The following is a 21,743-nucleotide window of genomic DNA, read 5'->3' on the forward strand; positions in this document are numbered from 1 at the left end:
CTCTTGCTATTAAAAACAAATGAGTTGTAGGGAAATTGTGCATGCTGAGTATTTTAGCCTACACTAGGTGAGTCTTTCCATAGAATTGTACAGCACAAAAAGGAGGCTATTCAGTTTATTATGCCCGTGTCACATGTCTGTTCTTTCCCCACAGCTCTGCAAATGTAAAAATGGGCTTCCGTATTCTCTGTAAATGCAGTCTTGAAACTTTTCTTTTCAAGCAGTGCAATGGCTTTGGCAATCCTTTTGCAGCTTTCTCAAATAATAAGAAAACGCTATAGGCATTCCAAAACACAGAAGTGTAATTGTACGTTGAATCCTCAGCTTAATGGGGAACCCAAGTTGGTAGTCTAAAATAATCACAACATATGATTTGATTGGGTTTTTTTTGCTAACTGCCCATCTTTGGTTTGTAGCTACTTTGAAATTCACAATTCGTTATTTTCATCCTGCTTAATGATTGGTATGCTCCCTACTTGTTCAATTGTAATTTATAGCCATTTTATGAATTGTAATCTCAGCTAAGCAGTCCAGAGATTTGCGTAATGACAAACTGTCGTGCTTTAGGCATCATACCCAAGGGTGATGGACAAAACATGCACTAGATGTAACACCTATACATAGATTTTTCTTCTTTTTATTGGTTTGAGTGGAAGATGCATCGTGTGCCGCTACCATTGTGCTAAATGTGATAGATTTCAAACAGATCTACCAACTCAAAACTGGGCAGCCATGAGGCTCTGCAGGCCATCAGCAGCAGCAGAATTGTATTCAACAACAGTCTGTAACCTCACAGCTCAGCATATCCCCCCACTCTACCATCATCAAGCCGGCGGACTAATCCTGGTTCAATGAAGAGTGCAGGAGAGCGTGCCAGGATACCTAAAAATGAGGTGTCAACCTGGTGAAACTACAACACAGCACTACATGCATGCCAAACAGCAGAAGCAGCATGCAATAGACAGGGCTAAGCGATTACACAACCAACAGAAGAGATCTAGGCTCTGCAGTCCTGCCACATGCAGTCATGAATGGTGGTGGACAATTAAACAACTGAGGAGGAGGCGGCTCCACAAACATCCCTATCTTCAACGGTGGGGGAGCCCAGCACATCAGTACAAAAGACAAGGCTGAAGCATTTGCATCCATCTTCAGCCAGAAGTGCCAAGTGGATGATCCGTCTCGGCCTCCTCCTGAGGTCCCCAGCATCACAGGTGCCAGTCTTTAGCCAATCTGATTCACTCCACTCCGATTCTGGCAATAGTATTTTAGACGTGTTCCAGAACTAGGTGTGCTCCTAGTCAAGTTGTTCCAGTACAGCTACAACACTGGCATCTACCCTGCAATGTGGAAAATTGCCCAGGTATGTCCTGTGCACCAAAAGTAGGACAAATCCAACCCAGCCAATTACTGTCCCGTCAGTCCACTCCCGATCATCAACAAAGTGATGGAAGGGGTCAGCAACAGTGCTATCAAACTGCACTTGCTTAGCAATGACCTGCTCAGTGACACTCAGTTTGGGTTCCGCCAGGGCCACAGCTCCTGACCTCATTACTGCCTTGGTCCAAACATGGACAAAAGAGCTCAACTCCAGAGATGAGCAGAGTGACTGCCCTTGACACCAAGGCAACATTTGACCGTATGGCATCAAGGAGCCCTAGCAAAACTAGAGTCAATGGGAATCAGGGGAGAAAACTCTCCGCTGGTTGGAGTCATACCTAGAACAAAGCAAGATGGTTGTGGCTGTTGGAGGTCAATCATCTCAGTCCCAGGACATCACTGCAGGAGTTCCTCAGGGTAGTGTCCTAGGCCCAACCATCTTCAGCTGCTTCATCAATGACCTTTCTTCAATCACAAGGTTAGAAGTGGGGATGTTCGCTGATGATTGCACAATGTTCAGCAATATTCGTGACTCCTCAGATACTGAAGCAGCCTGTGCCTGGACAACATCCAGGCTTGGGCTCATAAATGGCAAATAACATTTGCGCCACATAAGTGGCGGGCAATGACCATCTCAAACAAGAGAGAATCTAACCATCTCCACTTGATGTTCAATGGCATTACCAATTGCTGAATCCCCCACTATCATCCTGGGGGTCACCATTGACCAGAAACTGAACTGGACCAGTCACATAAATGCTGTGGCTACAAGAGCATGTCAGAGACTGGGAATTCTGCAGCGAGTAACATCCCTCCTGTCTCCCCAATGCCTGTCCAATATCTGCAAGGCACAAGTCAGGAGTGAGATAGAATACTCTCCACTTGCCTGGATGGGTGCAGTTCCAATAACACTCAAGAAGCTCGACACCATCCAGGACAAAGCAGCCCGCTTGACTGGCACCCCATCCAGCGCCTTCAACATTCACTCCATCCACCACCGAAACACAGTGGCAGCAGTGTGTACCAGATTCAAGAAGCACTCACCAAGGCTCCTTCGACAGCTCTTTCCAAGCCTGCGACCTCTACCACCTAGAAGGACAAGGGCAGCAGATGCATGGGAACGCCACCACCTGCAAGTTCCCCTCCAAGCCACACATCATCCTGACTTGGAACTATATCGCTGTTCCTTCACTGTCGCTGGATCAAAATCCTGGAACTCCCTTCATAACAGCACTGTTGGTGTACCTACACGCCAAGGACCGCAGCAGTTCGAGAAGGCAGCTCACCACAATCGTCTCAAGGGCAATTAGGGATGGTCAATAAATGCTGGCCTAGCCAGCGACACCCATATCCCCTGAATGAATAAAGAAATTTACTCTTTTTGCAGAAAATGAGTGGCTCAAACAACAATTATTGCGCAAGGTGTTAGGAATGTTCACCAATTATTTGGAAAGTGAAAATAATGGAAAAGGGGGAGGGGCAGAAATTAAGTTTTACAGGAAGACACATTCGAGGTTGAGTGCTAGTATGGTTCAGTAGCAGCACTCCCACCCTAGTCAGGTTGCAGGTTGAAGCGTTATTGCAGAACTCAAGCACATAATCTAAGTTAACAATGCAGCACCGTCCTTTAGATGGTTCATTAAACTGAGGCTCTGTCTATCCAGGTGGATGTAAAAGATCCTATGGCACAGAAGAACAGGAGGAGAACGCTCCCAGCATCCTGGCCAATATTTGTTCCTCAAACATCAGTAAAACAGACTAAAATCGACATTTATAAATTTGCTGTTTACGGGACCTTGCTGTGTGCAGATTGGCTGCCACATCTGCCTAGGCAACACTCACTACATCACAAAGACTGTGAGGCACTTCGGGACATCCTGAGGAGTTGCAACACACTAAGTAAACACAAGTATTTTCTTCCCACCTGCAAACTATACTCTCAGATTAAATATTTAACAAACTTCCAACATGCTTAAATCATAGAAATATTGCGCATTTTAACTTGAGATTTTCCTTATAGGTTAGGTGACGACTGAAGATTTAATATGTAAAGCATGCTAGACTTCAGTAACATTAGGACTACAAAGATGTGAGGATTTTTTTTTATAAGATCAAATTAAATTTTATTGAACTTTAAAAAACTGTAAATGTTGTTTACATCCGAAAAACTAATGTACAATGCAGATCACTGACCTATGTATTAACCTATTTGCTTGGTTTACCTGCTCCCAACAGATACATCATGCCAGATTACTTTAGAGCAGGTTATTTACACTAAGGACAGTAATTAAAGCATGAAGAATAAACAATGCAAAATAGTAACATTTAATAACTTTGTATTACTACTTGGTTCTAGTGCATCAATAGGAATTCATTTTTAAGTTGTGCTCTCAGTTACAGGAGGAGATATGGCTCACAATATGGATGAACTTTGCAAATGTAGATTATGAATGCACACATCTGGACAAGTCTACAATACAATTACCCAAGTGTATCTAAAGATTGTGATATTGTAATAAATTAGCATCAGCGCCAGGATCATCATTTGTTCGTTCAGTCCAACCATATTGGTCGATTCTTCTTTATTAGGTTTGAGACACATTAATTTCTGGAGTTGTATTTTAGAGGGTAAGATTGTATGAAACCTGGTTCATGTCTAATTGGATTTGGCTCAACAATTCAGCCTAAATCAGTAGACTGATACTACTTATAATCTGCTCTTCAAAGAAAAGAAATGTAATGTACTCTGGAACTGAAACAAATTAAAGGTTACACAGGCCACAAAGTGCTGATAGTGTGTTCAAGGAAATTTAAACTACATGCCTTAATTGCCAAACATAACCGCAAGTGTGTAATATGATTATGTCCCAAGTAAAACAGACACTCTGGAATTACCTTTACACAAAGATCTACCCTTGATAGCATCTAACATTTAGCACTTACAGAATAGTACTGACATCCTGCTTTCCTTCGGAAAGCGAAAGGACCATCTGGATCATTCTCTTCCTCTGCTTCCGAGGATGCAGAATGGACCTTCAGCAAAAGAAAGACAAAAAGTGTAAGGCTGCAATTTCCTTCCAAAGGCTCGCTAGAGTGTGGTCTACTTCTTCCCTGCACCTTTGCACTGCTTTACTGTGGCCCTTTGCAGTTTGCCTTTTTCAGCTCTCAACCATTGAATGCAGTTTTCAGGTGCCTTCTATTGTGTCTCACTGGTATGCACTGGACTAACAGGTCCAGGCTATAAAATTATAGTCTCAACTGCTGCTGGTTCACTTGCAGCCCTAACATGCCTGTTCCTATTTGCTGTTCAACTACAGTGGGCTACCAGTGACCATCATTCTTATTGACCTCACCCATCTCCCCCTTAACAATGCTTAATATTTTATCATATTGAAGTTGTGGTAGATCAATTATTTTCAGAAGCTTTTTTTATCTTTCCCTCTCATGTACTGTCCCAATATCCACCATCTTCACATTTTCCCGTTCTTCTATTCTTCATCTTCCCTTAGTCCCTGCTCCTCTGCCCCCTCCATCCTCCCCCATTTTCTTCTCTCTACCCACATCTCAATTGCCACTACCCTTAACTTTACAATTGACAGGTTTACCATAACTGGGTCACTGTGACTGTTTCCTCTAGGCTCCAGCTCAATTACATATTTAATTACATATCGTTAGGCAACGGAATCAAGGGTTATTAGGGATAGATGGCAGTGTGGAATTCAAAACACAAACAGATGAGCCACGATCTTATTGAAAGGTGGAGCAGGCTCGAGGGGCCGAATGGCCTACTTCTGCTCCTAGCTTGCATTACTGAACTAGGGAATGAAATTGGCCTCACACTAATTTCATTAACTTCACATGATACAGACCTGCGAGAATGGCTCTTCGTCAGAGCTGGGAAAGTCATACTGGTTTATGTCCTTTGCATTGAAGACTGGCAGTGCAGCAGGGCTCGTTTGCTGAGGTGCAGCAGCAGTTGGTTGCAAGACTTTGTGTTTTTTCTTCTCGTACTTCCTCTTGGGTCGTATAATCTCCACATTCTCTTGCTACAACACAATTAGCATAGACGAAACATTAAAATAAAAGCAAAATACTGCAGATGCTGGAAATCTGAAATAAAAACAAGAAATGCTGGAAGTACTCAGCAGGTCTGGCAGCATCTGTGGAGAGAGAAGCAGAGTTAACATTTCAGGTTAGTGACTCATCATCAGAAGCACTGACCTGAAATGTTAACTCTGCTTCTCTCTCTAAAGATGCTGCCAGACCTGAATATTTCCAGCATTTCTTGTTTTTATTTATTATAGAAGAAACTTTGATGCATTACAATACAATTGTCAGTGTAAGATGATTGTTATTAATGGTATCTACTCAGCCATGTAAATACTATAGCAAAAAGCCTGTTTTGTAATTACTCCTCAAATATCTATGTATAAACATTTTAAATGACTGCAAATAAAATTAGTAAAATAATCTGTGAACATTAAGATATAGGAGCTGGAGTAGGTCATTTGGCACTTCAGGCCTGCCGCGATTCTAATATTTAAAGAAAAGCTGCATCTCCACTTAGCTAAAATACAGTCAGAAAACCAAATTAATTGAATGGCAAACTGTTTTGTTAACTTAAATCCATTAATTTTCAATGCTAGATTTAGCCACACCACAACTGCAAATTCTTGCCACTAATCTGAATGAGACTACACTGATAGTACTAGAACCCAATGGATATCTTAATTGCACTGCTTCCCTTTTTAAAAAATTATCCTGATCTGTATTACCAAATATTATATTTGTTTGGTTATTAAGTGACCAAGTTCTCACCTTATTAACTTTAAATTCTTTAAACTCCATAAACTCTTGATGTTTAAACTGATTGCTATTAGATATTGGAATGATGGGCACGGTGTAGGTAGGTTTCACATGCTGCCGCTGTGCCATGACCTCAGATAAAATCTCGCCAGTGAAGTCACCCAGACTGTGCCTAAGATTGCAAAGGACATAATTTCAGTCAAATTACTGTTAGATTGTAGTAGTCAATTGCTTGTGATTTGGAACAAAAAAAAAAATACTGTAAAGCACAATACTGTTAATCCTATAAGGAATTCATACTGTGCCAAAGGAGAATAAACAATTAACAAAAGGCAACTTCGGCAGCAAGAGTCAATTAAACTTCAAAGTGCTAGCCTTTTCCGGGAGGAAAGACATGGAAAAAATACAAAAAAAGACAGAAAATGGCGCTTTGCAGCTTTAAGAATTAATATAATTATAGATTCCACATACTCCTATCATACAGAAATTCAACCCTCCGATTGCTCCATCTATTATCAATAGGTTACCCTGTCCACTTGTTGAGTTCCTAGATATGTTATTTTAACACAAAAGTATCAAGATTCTTAAAATAATTATGCTGAAATTTTATATGAACAGAGGGATAATCGCAATGCATCCCCATGCAGACAGCAACATAATTCAATTCAGTTAGCAGAACACACCATCAATAGCTATAGATGATGCTAGTTCTCAACTTCGTCTGATAAGCACTTTGTGATTGGTCTGTGGTAATGGTTAGCAGAAGACAACCGGCCAGGCCATGTGGTTACAATTCCCATTATCCTGCTCTAAAGCTAGGCGACCAACTTCATCCTGGACATTCTCGCTTTGTTTTTGTTAGGATATGTAATTCAATTTTACATAGAGGTAAGGCAAAGAATTAGAGAACAAGGAAAGGTGGAAGGGAAAAGAGTTGAGAGATACAGGAAGATTAGGTGTAAAAGAGAGGAAGACCAAAAACAGAAAGGGAATGGCTAGGACATACAGTTTACAGGAAGTCAAAACAAAATTAGAGTTTTTTGTCCATAAGCTGCACCAGAAGAATTCAGTTATAGAAACTTTTGTTAACAAAAACAGGAATACAACTGAAGGCAAGTGAGTGATACATTTGAACAGAACGAAACATCCCAACAGTTTCAGCATAATACCAAAGAATAAACCCTCCACAGTAGAATTCTCCCTGTTGCCAGGTACATTATACAGATCCCAACTATAAAATGATTCATTGCATACATAAATTTAAGGTGGACTAATCAAGTACCTTGAAGATCCAATCAATTTAACAAGTAATATACAAGCTTTAAAATTAGTTTGCAAAGTCTTCACATTATGCCATTACTAAAGAATTAATATATTAAATGAACACTTTTGAAGAACACTTTTATGTATTTACCTTTTCTCTACAATTTCCAATGTTAGATGCAGCAGCTCTCTTTTGCTTTTCTCTCTTCGTTTTATCATCTCCAAGATAGTTACAGCCCGACTCAGATCCCTTCGCAACTTTAGCATCTTTTCATATGAAGCTTCATCATTTTTACGATTCTGTAGGAAATGAAAAAATGCCATTTTGTTCATGACTTCATTAGAGAACAAATACAACATTAGTTATGGTCAACAGTGTCAATTTACCAAGCAAGAACAGAACCACATTGTATATAACCGCATAAGTGCGATATCTTTTATGTTGGAAAACATTTCTGTCGAGACAAATGGACAAACATTTACAACTATACTATCAAACCCAATTCTACAGCATTTTTATAAACTTTGACTAAATTGCCTGTTTAAATACATCTCTACTACCTGGTTGTGCATGCATCTACATATCCAAGTTTTGTGTGAAGATATCAAGTAACTAAAGAAAATGAAAAGCAACTCTAAATTGTAATACTTTAATATTTCTCAAAATAGGAAGAAAAATAAATCAGTAGATATCAGCTTGGACTGTTCTTGCACCACCCCTTGTAGTCAGATGAAGAGATCATAGAATGACAGAAGATGGGCTAACATACAAAATACATTTAAAAAAGCTTCCTCCCCAGTAACAACACATCCAAATTTACTTATAGCCCCCGTGAACATTCTTTTAGATTCAGGAGGTTTACAGCCAATTCTTTCAATCCGAAATGCTTTCCACCACTGCACCTCATACCAGATCTCAGTTCCACAGATATTCTTCCTCCATAACCATAAGGAGTCTTTTCATGCCTAGTAGTATCCAACAGTTAAGACATTGCTGAATACATAAATATATTAAAAAGCTCATGAGAATTTAAAAGAAAAAGCAACAGCGTCCGAGGCTTCAAGGCCCCCAAAACTAACTAATTACTACTATGACAAAAAACAATTTTGCTCTCATTTCCCTATCAATTCCTTTTCCATAGTGAAATATTCAAAGCGTCCAGAGTTCGTCATTCATCATTTTCTTGTACATTCCAAGATTTCCCTTTAAAATTGGGAAAACACTGGAGTCCTCAAAACAGGTGGGCCTTGCAGTCATTCTCCCAAGTTTTGCATTACTTTCTGCATGTGTGCAAGTGGAGAGCTCAATTAAATAGCACCCAAAAGTCAATTATATTAACTGACTAATGTTTTAAGCACATAAGAAATAGGAGTAGGCCATAGGGCCCCTTGAGCCTGCTTCACCATTCAGTAAGATCATGGCTGATCATCTACCTCAACTCTACTTTCCGGTCCGATCCCTAAATCCCTTAATTCCCTTGAAGTCCAAAAATCTATCGAACTCAAAAGCTAAAAATTACATTTTAAAAGCTTAATTACTTTATGCCATTATGGTTCTACTAAAGTCAGTACCAAGAGAGTGAGGTGGCGTTTGACAGAATCCAATCTGAGATTTCACTCATAAGTGATAGTACATATATCAATGCAAATGTAAAACAATTTTGCATCAACTTAAATTGTGTATTATATGTGTCTCTGCTTTGGGAAAACCTCTAAAAATGTAGCCATACTGGATCACAATTTGGATCATAGATAATTTGAAAAAATCTTCCCTGGAACACAAGAGAATGCAGTAAACAGTTAAAATTCTGACACTAGTTTGTATGAATTATGGTTTATTGAAAGGAATTTTGCAAATGTCCCATGCAACTCTGTATACATTGTTGCACATTTACTTACCTGAAACTTCAACTTAATATATTGTCCACAGCAACATCTCAAGATCAAATACAAATGGATCTTCAAAAACTACAGAATTTCCTAAGTGATTAGGCGTCAGATAGATGGTACCGTATTCCAACTAGTAATCATATATTGTATCTCACAAACCTTTCTGGTCTGCATCTTTTCAGTTCTCCTCCTGAAGGCAACATATGGATCGTTGGTACTGGAACCATCCCGTTTTTCCTGTTTTACACTTGGAATAAGTGAACAACCTCTACAGTTTTTCCTTTTCCGAATCCAATACTCATACACTTCCCAGATGAGATCATCATCCTCCTTCAACAGCAACTTTGCTTCCTGGAGAGTTACCAGCTAACAAAGCAATCAGAATTCTTGTTAAAACAGATAATTTAAATATCAAACCTCGTGCAACTTTATTCTAAAACACACATTTATATACCCATCAACTCTGCCGTATGTTTTGCTAGAGAGCAGTTTGTGCAGCAAACTGTGCAATTGTCCTGGATAAAATTATACAACACATGCATCTATCTAGACCAACCAACTCCCTCTTTCCCCTCCAAAATATCACATTTGATCTGTAAAAGGAGTACCAACACTAAATTAAAGATGCAATAACTACAACCAGATCCAGTAAATACTTTTCATACCTGCTGGCCACTGCCTTTTTCTAGACGATCAATCATCTCCTCAAATTGCAGAGGAGTGATGTCCATCTTCTTTCTTAGTTTATTCATAAACACTTCATCATCCGAATCCATATCATAGTCTGGTTGCTCGGCATCCAAGCTAAAAGCTGGATATAAAAAAAAAATTACATTCAGAATTCAAACTAATAAATAAAAGTTTGGGAATTCACTCTTCACATCTTTGAGAAATAATTTATGGTAAAATGTTCCTAAGTTTCACTCCCAAGAAAAGCTCTGGAAAGAAACTGGATTTGAATTGCAATTACTGAGGTGAAAAACAATTATTATGTTGGTAGTTACGATTGCCTTTTTTTTCTTTCTTTGGGCCAGAATACTGCCTGCATCATGGCAATCATTTTTGCTTGACCTCACCAAAAACACAAAATCAATGCACATTTTATACAAGATGTCAACTGTCATTTTTCTTCTTTCCTAATATAGGAGTACAAGTGACACTGCTTTATTCAATAGGCAAACAGTTCAACTTTCCAACATATTTTACAATAATTTAACATTAAAAAATCAATTCCCAGTTTGCCAAGAGGAAACTGGAGATATTTTAAGCCACAAGAATGCAATGAAGTGTACCAGTAAGTTAAGGTACAGTTAGACAGATCCCACAATATCTAATTTCCAAAAATGATCAAAGTTTGATGATCAGAAGAGTTACGTATTCAATCTTACAAGACAGGTGCAATTATTTTCTCTCACTTCTAGATATTGTTTCCATCTAGCTGTCTGGAACTATTTCTTTAAAAGGTATTTAGGAAAAGGAAAGAAGAAATAGTAGTAGTAGGCCATTTGACCTCTTCAGACAGCTCTATTTCATCAGATCATGAGTGATCTAAGTGTGGCCTTAACTCCACTCTCCTGCCTGCCCCCCCATAACCCTGGACTCCCTTGTAGATCAAAAATCTGACTGACAACCTTGAATATATTCAATGACCCAACCTCCATTGCTCTCTGGGGAAAAGAATTACAAAGATCAACGACCCTCAGGGAAGAAATTCCTCCTTATCTGACTTAAATGGGTGACTACTTATTCTGAAACTGTACCCCCTAATTCTAGGTTGCCCCACGAGGGCAAACATTCTCAGTATCTACCCTGTCAAGCCCCCTCAGAATCTTATATGTTTCAATATCATCTCTCATTCTTCCAAATTCCTGAGTACAGGCCCAACCAGCTCAACCTTTCCTCATAAAGGCAACCCCTTCATCCCAGGAATCAGCCTAGTGAACCTTCTCTGAACTGCTTCCAACGCAAGTATTTCCCTCAAGTAAGGAGACCAAAACTATACCCACTACTCTAGGTGTGGTCTCACCAATGCCCTATACAGTTGTAGCAAGACTTCCCTACTTTTATACTCCACCCGCCTTGTAATAAATGCAAATATTCCATTTGCCTTCCTAATTATTTGCTGTACCTGCATGCTAACTTTGTGATTAACGTTTGAGGACACCCAGATCCCTCTGTATCACAGCATTCTGCAGTCTCTAGTCATGTAAATAATACTCTGCTTTTCTATTCTTCCCACCAAAGTGGACAACCTCACATTTTCCCATATTATACTCCATCTGCCAGATTTTTGCCCACTCACTTAATCTATCTAGATCTCTCTGCAGACACTTGGTGTCTTCCTCATAACTTGCTTTCCTACCTATCTTTGTATCAGCAGCAAATTTGGCTACATACACTCAGTCCCTTCATCCTAGTCATTAATATAGATTTTAAATAGTTGGAAGCTCCAGCACTGATCCACTCGACTAGTTACAGTTTGCAACCTGAAAATGCCCCATTTACCCTGATTCTGCTTCCTGTTATTTAGCCAATCCTCTATCCATGCTAATATATTGCCCCCAACACCATGAGCTCTTATCTCGTGTAGTAACATTTTATGTGGCACCTTATCAAATGCCTTTTAGAAATCCAAATACACGACATCTACTGGTATAGATGTCATGGTAGGAGCTTTTACATATTAGCAAACACTACATGTTCAGCAAAGCACTATATTAAGTTTTATATTTCTAGCAAACTACAGCTTAGACAATATGTTAGGAACCATTATTTCATCTTCATTTACATTTAGATTTTAACATTTTTCCTTTAGTTTCTATCAACAGTATATATTGCTCAATCTTTCACAATCCAATTTCTCCCCAATTATTTTTGAGGTAGTTGCTGTGTTTTTCTTCCTCTCCGACTAAAGGGTTGGCCCACTCAAGGACAGAGGAGGGAATCTATGTGTGGAGCCGAAGGAAATGGGCGAGGTACTAAATGAGTACTTTGCATCAGTATTCACCAAAGAGAAGGACCTGGTAGATGATGAGTCTAGGGAAGGGAGTGTAGATAGTCTGGGTCATGTTGTTATCAAAAAGGTGGTGGTGTTGGGCGTCTTGCAAAGCATTAAGGTAGATAAGTCCCCAGGGCCTGATGGGATCTACCCCAGAGTACTGAGGGAGGCAAGGGAGGAAATTGCTGGGGTCTTGACAGAAATCTTTGTATCCTCATTGGTTACAGGTGAGGTCCCAGAGGACTGGAGAATAGCCAATGTTGTTACTTTGTTTAAGGGTAGCAAGGATAATCCAGGAAATTATAGGCCGGTGAACCTTACGTCAGTGGTAGGGAAATTATTAGAGAGGATTCTTCGGGACAGGATTTACTCCCATTTGGAAACAAATGAACTTATTAGCGCGAGGTAGCATGGTTTTGTGAAGGGAAGGTCTTGTCTCACTAACTTGATCGAGATTTTTGAGGAAGTGACGATGATGATTGATGAAGGAAGGCAGTGGATGTTGTCTATATGGACTTCAGTAAAGCGTTTGACAAGGTCCCTCATGGCAGACTGGTACAAAAGGTGAAGTCACACGGGATCAGAGGTGAGCTGGCAAGATGGATACAGAACTGGCTTGGTCATAGAAGACAGAGGGTAGCAGTGGAAGGGTGTTTTTCTGAACGGAGGGCTGTGACTAGTGGTGTGCCGCAGGGATCAGTGCTGTTTGTAGTATATATAAATGATTTGGAGGAAAATGTAGCTGGTCTGATTAGTAAGTGTGTGGACGACACAAAGGTTGGTGGAGTTGTGTATAGTGATGAGGATTATCAGAGGGTACAGTAGGATATAGATCGGTTGGAGACTTGGGCAGAGAAATGGCAGATGGAGTTTATTCCGGACAAACGTGAGGTAATGCATTTTGGAAGCTCTAATACAGGTGGGAAGTATACAGAAGTAAATGGCAGAACCCTTAGGAGTATTGACAGGCAGAGAGATCTGGGCGTACAGGTCCACAGGTCACTGAAAGTGGCAACGCAGGTGGATAAGGTAGTCAAGAAGGCATGCGGCATGCTTGCCTTCATCTGTCGGGGCATAGAGTATAAAAATTGGCAAGTCATGTTGCAGCTGTACAGAACCTTAGTTAGGCCACACTTAGAATATTGCATGCAATTCTGGTCGCCACACTACCAGAAGGACGTGGAGGCTTTGGAGAGGGTACAGAAGAGGTTTACCAGGATGTTGCCTGGTCTGGAGGGAATTAGCTACGAGGAGAGGTTGGATAAACTCGGATTGTTTTTACTGGAACGACAGAGGTGGAGGGGTGACATGATAGAGGTTTACAAAGTTATGAGTGGCATGGACAGAGTGGATAATCAGAAGCTTTTTCCCCAGGGTGGAAGAGTCAGTTACTAGGGGACATAGGTTTAAGGTGCGAGGGGCAAAGTTTAGAGGGGATGTGCGAGGCAAGTTCTTTACACAGAGGGTGGGGAGTGCCTGAAACTTGCTGCCAGGGAAGGTGGTGGAAGCAGGTATGATAGCGACGTTTAAGAGGCATCTTGACAAATACATGAATAGGATGGGAATAGAGGGATACGGTCCCCGGAAGTGCAGAAGGTTTTAGTTTAGACAGGCATCAAGATCGGCGCAGGCTTGGAGGGCCGAATGGCCTGTTCCTGTGCTGTACTGTTCTTTGTTCTTATCAAAGCTACCCCTTATCCTTCTTAGGAACAAAGCCAATTTTTTAATACTTGTAACAATGCAGTCTTGAATTTTTTTATTCAAACCACAGAGTAGTTACAGTGCAGGAGGTAGCTATTCGGTTCATCATGTCCGCACTAGCTCTCTGAAAGAGCAACTCCCTCAGTTCCATTCCCCTGCCTTCGCCCCATAACCCTGCACATTCTTCCTTTTCATATAACTGTCTAATTTCCTTTTGAATGCTTCAATTGAACTCGCCTCCACCACATTCCCAGGTAGTACATTCCAGACCTTAACCACACGCTACATGAAAAAGCTTTTCCTCATGTCACTTTTGCTTCTCTTACCAAATACATTAAATCTGTGCCCTCTTGTTCTCAATCCTTTCACGAGTGAGAACTGTTTCTACCTACTCTGTCCATACCCCTCATGGTTTTGAATACCTCTATCAAATCACCCCTCAGCCTTCTCTTCTCCAAGGAAAAGAGTCCTAACTTCTCCAATCTATCTTCATAACTGAAATTCCTCATCCCTGGAATCATTCTTGTGAATCTCTTCTGCACTCTCTCCAATGCCCTCACGATTTTCCTGAAGTGCGGCACCCAGAACTGGATGCAATACTCCAGGTGAGTCGTATACAAGTTCAACATAACCTCCTTACTCTTGTACTCTACACCCCTATTAATAAAGCCCAGGATACTGTATGCTTTATTACCTGCTCCCAACCTGTGAGAGGAGGCAAGTCAGAGACTCGTTAAAGGATTGAGATCAACAGCATTGCCCTCATCAACCCCCGTTACCTCCTCAAAAACTCCAGCAAGTTAAACACGATTTTCCCTTAAGAAATCCATGCTGGCTTTCCTCAATTAACTCGCATTTATCCATGTGACTATTGATTTTGTCCTGAATTATTTTTTCCATTAGTTTTCCGACTGAAGTTAAACTGATTGGCCTGCAGTTGCTGGGCTTTTTTGAACAAGGGTGTAACGTTTGCAATTCTCCAGTCCTCTGGCACCACCCCCAAGTCGAAGGAAGCCTGAAAAATTATGGCCAGTGCCTCTGCAATTTCCACCCTCACTTCCCTCAATATCTTTGGATGCATCTCATCTGGTCCTGGTGCCTTACCCACTTTAAGTAGACAGCCTATCTAATACTATCAATTTTAAACCCCTCTAGTCTCTGACCTACCTCCTCTTTCAACATTGCCTGGGTTGCATCTTCTTCCTTGGTAAAGACAGATGCAAAGTATTAATTTAATACCTCAGCTACGGCCACTGCCTCCATGTGTAAATCCCCTTTCTGGTCCCTAATCGGCCTCACCCCTCCTTTTACCACCCTTTTAGATTTAGATGCCTATAGAAAACTGAAATTTCCTTTAACGCTAGCAGCCAGTCTCTTTTCATGCTCTCTCTTTGCTTCTCTTATTTGCTTTTTCACTTCCCCTCTGGACCTTCGATAATCAGTCTGGTTCTCAATAGTATTTTCCACCTGGCATCTATCATAAAATGCTCAGCATTAGTCCTTTGCACTCCCCTCGGTGAATTGAAGCGGCTTTTCATATTATTTCTTTCAGTGCACTTGGGCTTGCAATCTGAAAACCACTCAAGCACAGATGGTAGAGGGCACAGGTTTAGAAGGTACTGTCGAAGGAGCCTTGGCAAGTTGTTGCAGTGCATCTTGTATATGGTACACACTGCTGCCACTGTGCAGTGTTGGAGGGAGTGAATGTTGAAGGTGGTGGATGGGGTGCTAATCAAGCAGCTGCTTTGAACTGTATGGTATCAAGCTTTGAGTGTTGGTGGAGCTGCACTCATTTAGGCAAGGAGAGTATTCCCTCTCACTCCTGATTTGTAGATGATGGACAGGCTTTGGGAAGTCAGGAGGGGAGCTACTCGCTGCAGAATACCCAGCCTCTGACCTGCTCTTGTAGCCACAGTGTTTATATGGCTGGTCCAGTTAAGTTTCTGGTCAATGGTAACCTCCAAGGTGTTGACAATGGGGGATTCAACAATGGTAATACCTTTGAATGTCATGGGGAGATGGCTAGATTATCTTGTTGGAGATGGCCATTACCTGGCACTTGTGCGCGCAAACGTTACTTGCCACTTATCAGCCCAAGCCTGAATGTCGTCCAGGTCTTGCTGCATGGGACATAGACTGCTTCAGTATCTGAGGAGTTGCAAATGGTACTGAAAACTGTGTAATCAGCAAACATCCCCACTTCTAACCTTGTGATGGAGGGAAGGTCATTAATGAAGTAGCTGAAGATGGTTGGGCTGAGGGCACTACCCTGAGGGAACTCCTGCAGTAATGGTTGAGCTGACTGGCCTCCAAAACCACAAGCACCTTCCTTTGTGCTAGGTATGACTCCCAACCAGTGGAGAGATTTCCCCAATTTACAATGACGTCAATTTTGCTAGGGCTCCTTGATGCCGCACTGCCAAATGCAGCCTTGATGTCAAGAGCTGTCACACTCACCTCACCTCTGCAATTTAGCTCTTTTGTCCGTATTTGGACTAAGATCGTGATGCAGCCTGGAGCTGAGCGGCCCTGGCGAAACCCAAATTGAGCAATGGTGAGCAGGTTGTTGCTAATTAAGTGCTTCTTTCTAATATAGCACTGTCAATGACATCTTACATTTATTTGCTGATAGAAATGAGGCTGATGGGGCGGCAATTGGCCAGATTAGATTTGGCCTGCTTTTTCTGGACATTACATACCTGGCAAATCTTCCACATTGCTGAGTAGATGCCAGCGTTGTAGCTGTAGAAGAGGAGCTTGGCTATGGTGCAGCTAACTCTGCAGCCCAAGTCTTCAGTACCACAGCCGGAACGTTGTCAGGGCCCACAGCCTTTGCTGTATCCAGTGCCTTCAGCCATTTCTTGATATCATAGTGAATTAAACAGGTTGAAGACTGGCATGAGATACTGGGGACCCTCAGGAGGAGGCAGAGATAAATCATCCACTTGGCATTTCTGGCTGAAAATGGTTGCAAATACTTCAGCCTTGTCTTTTGCACTGACATGTTGGGCTCCGCCTCCCATCATTGAAGACGGGGATGTTTGTGGAGCTTCCTTGTCCGGTTAGTTGTTTCATTGTCAAACACCACTCATGACTAGTAGTGGCAGTACTGCAGAGACGCTGTTGCTTCTTTTGCCAATCGCCCTAACTTGGTGTTCTCTGGTTCTGGACCTTTCTGCTTATGGGCAGTTTCTCCCTAACTACCTGTCCAGATCCCTCATGATTTTGAGCACCTCTATGAAATTTTCTCTTTTCCAAGAACAGACCCACATGCACCAATCTATCGACGGAATTAAAGTTCCTCATCTCTGGAACCATCCTCGTGAATCTTTTCTGCACCCTTTCTAATCCCTCAACATCCTTCCTAAAGCATGCTGCCCACAACTGCACACAATACTCCTATTGTGGTCAAACCATTATTTTGTACAGGTTTATCATAACTTCCTTGTTTTTGTACACTTATGCCCCTATTTATAATACCCAGCATCCCATATGCTTTAAAAACCATTTTCTCAACCTGCCCTGCCACCTTCAATGATCTGTGCACATACATCCCCAGGTCACCTCTGCTCCTGCAGCCCTTTCAGAATTGTATCCTTTCTTTTATATTGCCTCTCTTCGTTCTTCCTACCAAAATGAATCACTGCATTAGATTTTATCTGCCACTTCCGCACATTTCACATCCTGTCTAGGTCCTCTTGAAGTCAATCACTCTCCTCACAGTTCACAATGTTCCCAAGTTTTGTGTAATTCATAAATTTTAAAATAGTACCCTGTACACCAAAGTCTAGGTCATTAATTATTAGGAAAAGTAGGGGATCCGAACACCGACCCGAGGAACCCCACTATATACCCTCCTGCAGTCTGAAAAACCAACCAACCATTGGAAACTGCTCCAATTTCCTGTCACTCAGCCAATTTCAGATCCATACTGCTACTGTCCCTTTTATTCCATGGGCTCCAACTTTGCTTACAACCCTGTTACGTAGCACTTTATCAAATGCCTTTTGGAAGTCTATGTACACCACAACCACATCAGCTTCATCAACCCTCTCTGTTAGGAAAGAGGATTCCCCTGGCTGAAGAGGGGGGGGGGGGGGGGGGGGGGGTTCTAGAACCAGGGGACACAGTCTCAGATTAAGAGTTAGGCCATTTCGGACTGAGCTGAGGAATTACTTCAGAGGGTGGTGAATCTGTGGAATTCTCTACCCCAGAGGGTGGTGCAGACTTGTTAAAAAAAAATTTATTTATTTTTTATTTAGATACAGCACTGAAACAGGCCCTTCGGCCCACCGAGTCTGTGCCGACCAACAACCACCCATTTATACTAACCCTGCAGTAATCCCATATTCCCTACCACCTACCGACACACTAGGGGCAATTTACAATGGCCAATTTACCTATCAACCCGCAAGTCCTTGGCTGTGGGAGGAAACCGGAGCACCCGGCGAAAACCCACGCGGTCACAGGGAGAACTTGCAAACTCCGCACAGGCAGTACCCAGAATTGAATCCGGGTCCCTGGAGCTGTGAGGCTGCGGTGCTAACCACAGCGCCGCCCCATCTTGGGCCACATCTTCTTCCTTGATAAAGACAGATGCATCAGCCATGTCCTCTCCTCCATGCATAAATCCTCATTTAGGTCCCTAATCAGCCCCATTATTCTTTTTACCACTCTTACCATTTAAATACCTAAAGACGACTTTTGGATTCCCTTTTATGTTAGCCACGAGTTTCTTCTCATACTCGCTTTGTTTTTTCATTTCCCCTCTGAACCTTCCCTAATCAGCCTGGTTCGCAATTGAGTTATGTCATATGCACCTTACAACATATTTCTACATGGCTAACTGCTAGTGCAGCTCACCACCCTTATTTACCAAATTCCACACATTCACATACATGCAGAATAAACCTAGTTTAGAAGGTTGTGGGGGGGATCCAAACAACATTTAAAATAATTAAAGGATTTTCTAAGGCAGGGGAATACAGAAAAAAGGGCATAATCTTAATATTAGAGCCAGAAGTGAAATCAGGAAGTCCTTTTGTACATAAAGGATAGTTGAAATCTGGAACACTTCTTTCCTCCACCCTGCCACCCAATTTAAAATTTCAGGACCAAGATCAATAGATTTTTAGGCAAGAATATTAAGGAATATGGAACAAATGAAGATGAATAGAGTTGAGATGCAGACCAGCCACAATCCAAATGAATGGTGGAAGAGGTTCAAGGGGCTGAACAGTTTATGAAATACAGTTTACTAGATTGTAAATTGCCCCTAATGTAGGGAGGTGGTAGGGAATATAGGATTACTGTAGGGTTAGTATAAATGGGTGGTTGTTGGTCGGCACAGACTCGGTGGGCCGAAGGGCCTGTTTCAGTGCTGTATCTAAATAAAAAATAAATGCACATTTGTATATAAAAATCCTTCCCTAAAAATACAACAACAATTTTTGGAATGACTGTTACAATTATTAATTTGCTGTCTTCAGCCTTGACTAAAACAATCTTTTAGTCAGTATGACTGGGCTCCTGCAGTCATTCTGCTGCAACTGGAGGATGAATTTTTAAAGCAAGTTTCCAAAAATGGAAACTGAAGAGTAGCTGTCAAACAAAATGCCCATCCTCTTTGGATTAAAAAGTTATGCAATGCCATGCTCATTCTGAATTCCAAGATAACAGAAAAAGGCACTAAAATGTCAAAGATTAATTTATTGGGCAGCAATAATTTTCCAGAGCTCTGTAGAAAATAAATAGTTCTTTCCTCATTTAGAATTAATGCAAATAGATGTAAAATAGTATGTATTATTATGGTGCATTCTAACCAGAACAGTAAACCGAGACACATGGGAGACATTCGAGCACTAGAGAGTGCACAGAACCATTAGGTTGATCCTCAGAGTCAAAGGCCTGAGTTATGAGACTACAGCAACTTGGACATTTTAGCCCAAAAGAAAGGTATGTGAAAGATATACAAGATACTTAAAGGAATTTAAAAAAAGGACTTTTACTTTACATTAAATTGAGGTTAGGACAAAAGGATGTAGATTCACACCAATAAAAGACAAATTTAGGAATAATGGCAAGAAATGAATTCTTCACACCAATCAACAGATGGATTAGACTTTCAGGCAGAAGAACTGAGGCATAAACCCTGAATCTCAAAATAATTGAAAGTTGAAATGAGACGATGATAGGCTTTAACACGATGGTTGCGCTAAATCCAAGATGTCCCAAGTATCTTGTGATTTTTCTACTCTTGCAATTCAAGTAATATCCCTGAACTGTAATGTATACCTACCTTTCAGTCTTCCCAAAACTATGCGTCACCACAGCTCCTCCAGGGTCAATATCCCATGTCTGTTTCTCTAGGTGGCACTGCAGACACATTATCTATTTTTAACTTAAAGTTACTTTTTTTAAAAATTGCCTACAGCCTGTTGCTTCCTTACATGGGGCTAATCCTTTTGCTTTTCTACCGAGGCCTGTTGTAGAATGTTAGGCCTCTATACACTGCTCCCAATCAACCATTAGAGCTCAGGTCTCTTGCCACCAATCCTTGGTCACCCAATTACTGTGCTTTCTCTTCATTTGTTAGGCTTTTAGAAGTTTAAAACTTGGGGGATAGGAGGCTGCAAAGGATAGGGGTTAGTGATAGGGAACACCATGGGTTGAGAGCTTGGCCACCTGCTTTCAGGTGACGGGATAGGGAATACAACAGAAGTGAGAGAGAGAAAGAGGGTAGGAGAAAGAACTTGTATTTATAGAGCATCCATAATGCAATAAAATGTTCCAAAGCATTTCAGAGGAGCGTTACAGAGCAAAATTTGACACCGTGCTAGAGATATTATGGCAGATAGGGTCAAAGAGGTAGGTTTTAAAGAGTGGGTTAATGGAGAGTGAAGAGGGAGATAGACAGAGAGGTTTAGAGGGCAAGTTTCAGAGTTTATGGCCGTGGCAGTTGAAGGCACACCAATGGTGGAGCAATTAAAATTAGGGATGCTCAAGAGGCCAGAATTAGAAAGCAGATGTCTGAGAGTTGAGGGGCTGGCAGGGCCAAAGCCATGGATTTGAAAGCAAGGATGAAAATGTTAAAAATCAAGGCAAGAACCATTGTAGGTCAGTGAGCATAGGGGCTTTGAGAGAGCTAGGAATTAACAGTGTTCAGAAGGATAAAGCAGCCATTCCCTGACATTCAACCTACAATGGACTTTTGATCACCAGATGTTGAAGGTGGAGGAGCTCGCATTCCAGGTTGACTGCTAAGATGGCCGAATACACAAATGGACATCGCCAAACCAGCTAGTCACATGACTAACCTGTTGGACAACCTGAGTTTTTTTCCCGAATTTGTACAAACAGTTTGGGCAGAAAGTCGGTTTGCTCCTGGACTGAGACGACCTCTCTCCTGTCTGTTCCCATCTCTTTCTCACAAGCCTCTGAATCCACTGACACATGAACCCCAAGAGAGAAAAGTCTCCTACAGCGAACAATGTTTAAGAAGAATACTGGGCCGCAACAAAAAAACAAGATATACCTACAATCAAGGACTCCGAGCTTGCAGAATAGTAACAACTCTTCAGATATTGCTTCAAACTTATCCACTTTATTTTTCTTCTGCTCTTTTCTGTCTCTATTTGCATGTGTATCATGTATGCATGCTAGGTGGGGCGTGGCATGTATCCATAGGTGTTGAACTCTAATTACA

General features: G+C 41.4%; 1 protein-coding gene across 3 annotated transcripts in view; it reads right to left on the bottom strand.

Annotated features, from left to right (window-relative positions):
* Nucleotides 1-21,743, bottom strand: part of LOC137349171 (enhancer of polycomb homolog 1-like) — a 271,229-nt gene that overhangs the window by 48,678 nt on the left and 200,808 nt on the right. For all 3 annotated transcript variants that reach the window (XM_068014602.1, XM_068014589.1, XM_068014592.1), the window contains 6 exons: nt 10,005-10,150; nt 9,499-9,705; nt 7,601-7,749; nt 6,199-6,358; nt 5,250-5,426; nt 4,324-4,413 (listed from right to left, as the gene is read on the bottom strand). In XM_068014602.1, the coding sequence (XP_067870703.1) occupies nt 4,324-4,413; nt 5,250-5,426; nt 6,199-6,358; nt 7,601-7,749; nt 9,499-9,705; nt 10,005-10,150 (929 nt within the window). The remainder of the gene's footprint in view (nt 1-4,323; nt 4,414-5,249; nt 5,427-6,198; nt 6,359-7,600; nt 7,750-9,498; nt 9,706-10,004; nt 10,151-21,743) is intronic.

The sequence above is a fragment of the Heterodontus francisci genome, chromosome 2 (genome assembly GCF_036365525.1).
Source record: "Heterodontus francisci isolate sHetFra1 chromosome 2, sHetFra1.hap1, whole genome shotgun sequence".
Classification (NCBI taxonomy): domain Eukaryota; kingdom Metazoa; phylum Chordata; class Chondrichthyes; order Heterodontiformes; family Heterodontidae; genus Heterodontus; species Heterodontus francisci.